The sequence below is a fragment of the Anneissia japonica genome, unplaced genomic scaffold, assembly GCF_011630105.1.
Source record: "Anneissia japonica isolate Jap-2015-1 unplaced genomic scaffold, ASM1163010v1 scaffold2969_len165980_cov149, whole genome shotgun sequence".
In the NCBI taxonomy this organism is placed as follows: domain Eukaryota; kingdom Metazoa; phylum Echinodermata; class Crinoidea; order Comatulida; family Comatulidae; genus Anneissia; species Anneissia japonica.
The window spans coordinates 27,899-29,830 of record NW_022717699.1 but is presented as its reverse complement, the minus strand read 5'-3'; the positions used below and the strand labels follow the sequence as shown (position 1 = coordinate 29,830).

The window sequence follows — 1,932 nt, the reverse complement described above, 5'->3', positions numbered from 1 at the left end:
ATAATAATAATAATAATAATAATAATAACTGTCTCTTATACACATCTAACAGGAACCATCTCAGATCCATGGCAACAGATAGGACGCCCTCTTCCAAAACTGATTACTTTTTCTCTTTGGTATAATAGCGCATGAATGACGCCCTCTTGCTAAATTGGAAACTTTTGAACCTTGACCGACGCTTCTATTTGTTACGCGTAAATCGCGGAGAACGCTATCTTGTGTATATAAGATCTTTGGTTTATAGCGAAATAGTGGCGTGGCGCTTTCCATGTCCGTTCCCATGTTAACTATCTTACGTATTTCCGTAGTTCAGGCATATCACAGGCCCAACGTCATAGTAAATAAACGTTTATAAAGAAATGCTGATGTCTTAATAGTGTTATAATTCATTTTTTCACTGTATAATAAGTGCTGCGTCATTTAGACAATTGTTGAAGGCTCTGGGTGGCGCTTTAAATGGCTGTTCCCGTGTTACCTTTCGTATCTCACGTATTCGTAGTTCGGTAAGGCCTATCATATTCCCTATATCATCGAAGATAAACGTTTATTCTGCTATTATTCATTTGAACACTGTATACATTGTATTTAATGTATGTAATAAATTAGAAACGTCCATTCACGCGGTAGTTGCTAAATACCGCGACTTCAAAAGAAGGAGGCGTGGCTTTTTAGGGTGACGTAATAAATACGCTCAAACAGTCCTCCAATTCATCTAATACTGCAAATTGCTCAGCACAGTAAAATACAGTAAACAATGAAGTCATTATACTAAAAGAAGTGAGTGGCTTTTCCAAATTAGGACACCAAGGGCCATTTACGTTAATCCAAGGAGCTCCGTCCCGACCCAATCATGTTCTATCCTTTTCTACTTGGTTTTCATTTTATCATCATCATCATCATTTAGTCATTTAATCATTATATAACTGAATAATATGTTCTAATTGTATAACGTCTGTAGAAGAAATAGATATGATGAGGCTAAGTTGCTATTGAAGATTTCGTCAGAAATGTCCAATTTTGGTTAGCATACAATGCTCTGTTTAAATCCTGATAAAACTGAGGTACTGTTCATTCACCTCAAACATCTTAGAAATGTACCTATCACTCAAAACATCAACATTGGAGACAACACAATCATTCCATCTGATGAGGTTCGTAATATTGGGATGTATTTTACTCTTCAATGACAATGAATAGGCATATTAACAACATAGGTAAAGCAGTGTCTTATCACATACGCAACATCAAAACCATTCGAAGGTTTTTCAACAGAAGAAACAACCATCAAGATTGTCCATGAATTAATTACATCTCGGCTAGAATATTGCAATATTATATTCCATGGTCTTCCTTAAAGGTATATCTAGTAATTTGCAGCTTCTCTTGAGTACGGCTGCACGTCTCGTGTCAGGAGTTTCTAGATTTGAGCATATAACAGCTGCTCTTAGTTACCTGCACTGGTTACCTTTTAAGACACGTCTAACATTTAAATTGTTGCTTTTCACATACATATCAATAAAAAACAAATCACCCTCATGCATATCCTACCTGATTACACTTCTCTCCACCACTTGTTCTTGAGCTCTTATCTACATCTAGACGCAGGGTTCCCGGAACACCGCCCTCAGCGGCGTGTGTGAAGAACAACTCAAAGTTTAGAAGTGGAACGTGAAATTTGGATTTCATTTTGTAGTCAGATTTGGGAGAAAACTTCATCTACCCGTATTTCTTGACTGAGACGTCAGTGGGAGCTGCAATTTGTATGGCAAGGGGATGGTGCTACCCTTAATTCGTATTATGGAATTTACGCCCACAAACCTTGCTATATTAGTATTTCAATTTATTTCTTTCGAAGGTGTACTTTCTATAACATATATCTGCACTGTCTAATTACGCCTAGTCTTACTAATAAATAGCCTCACCGTCCCC

General features: G+C 37.1%; 1 protein-coding gene across 1 annotated transcript in view; it reads right to left on the bottom strand.

The window, feature by feature from the left end:
• Positions 1 to 1,719, bottom strand: part of LOC117110358 (galectin-3-binding protein-like) — a 15,651-nt gene extending 13,932 nt beyond the window's left edge. Inside the window, exons 1-2 of the mRNA XM_033253051.1 lie at positions 1,552 to 1,719; positions 1,061 to 1,181 (exon numbers count right to left, since the gene is read on the bottom strand). Of these exons, the coding sequence (XP_033108942.1) occupies positions 1,061 to 1,181; positions 1,552 to 1,719 (289 nt within the window). The remainder of the gene's footprint in view (positions 1 to 1,060; positions 1,182 to 1,551) is intronic.
• Positions 1,720 to 1,932: the final 213 nt, after the last annotated feature.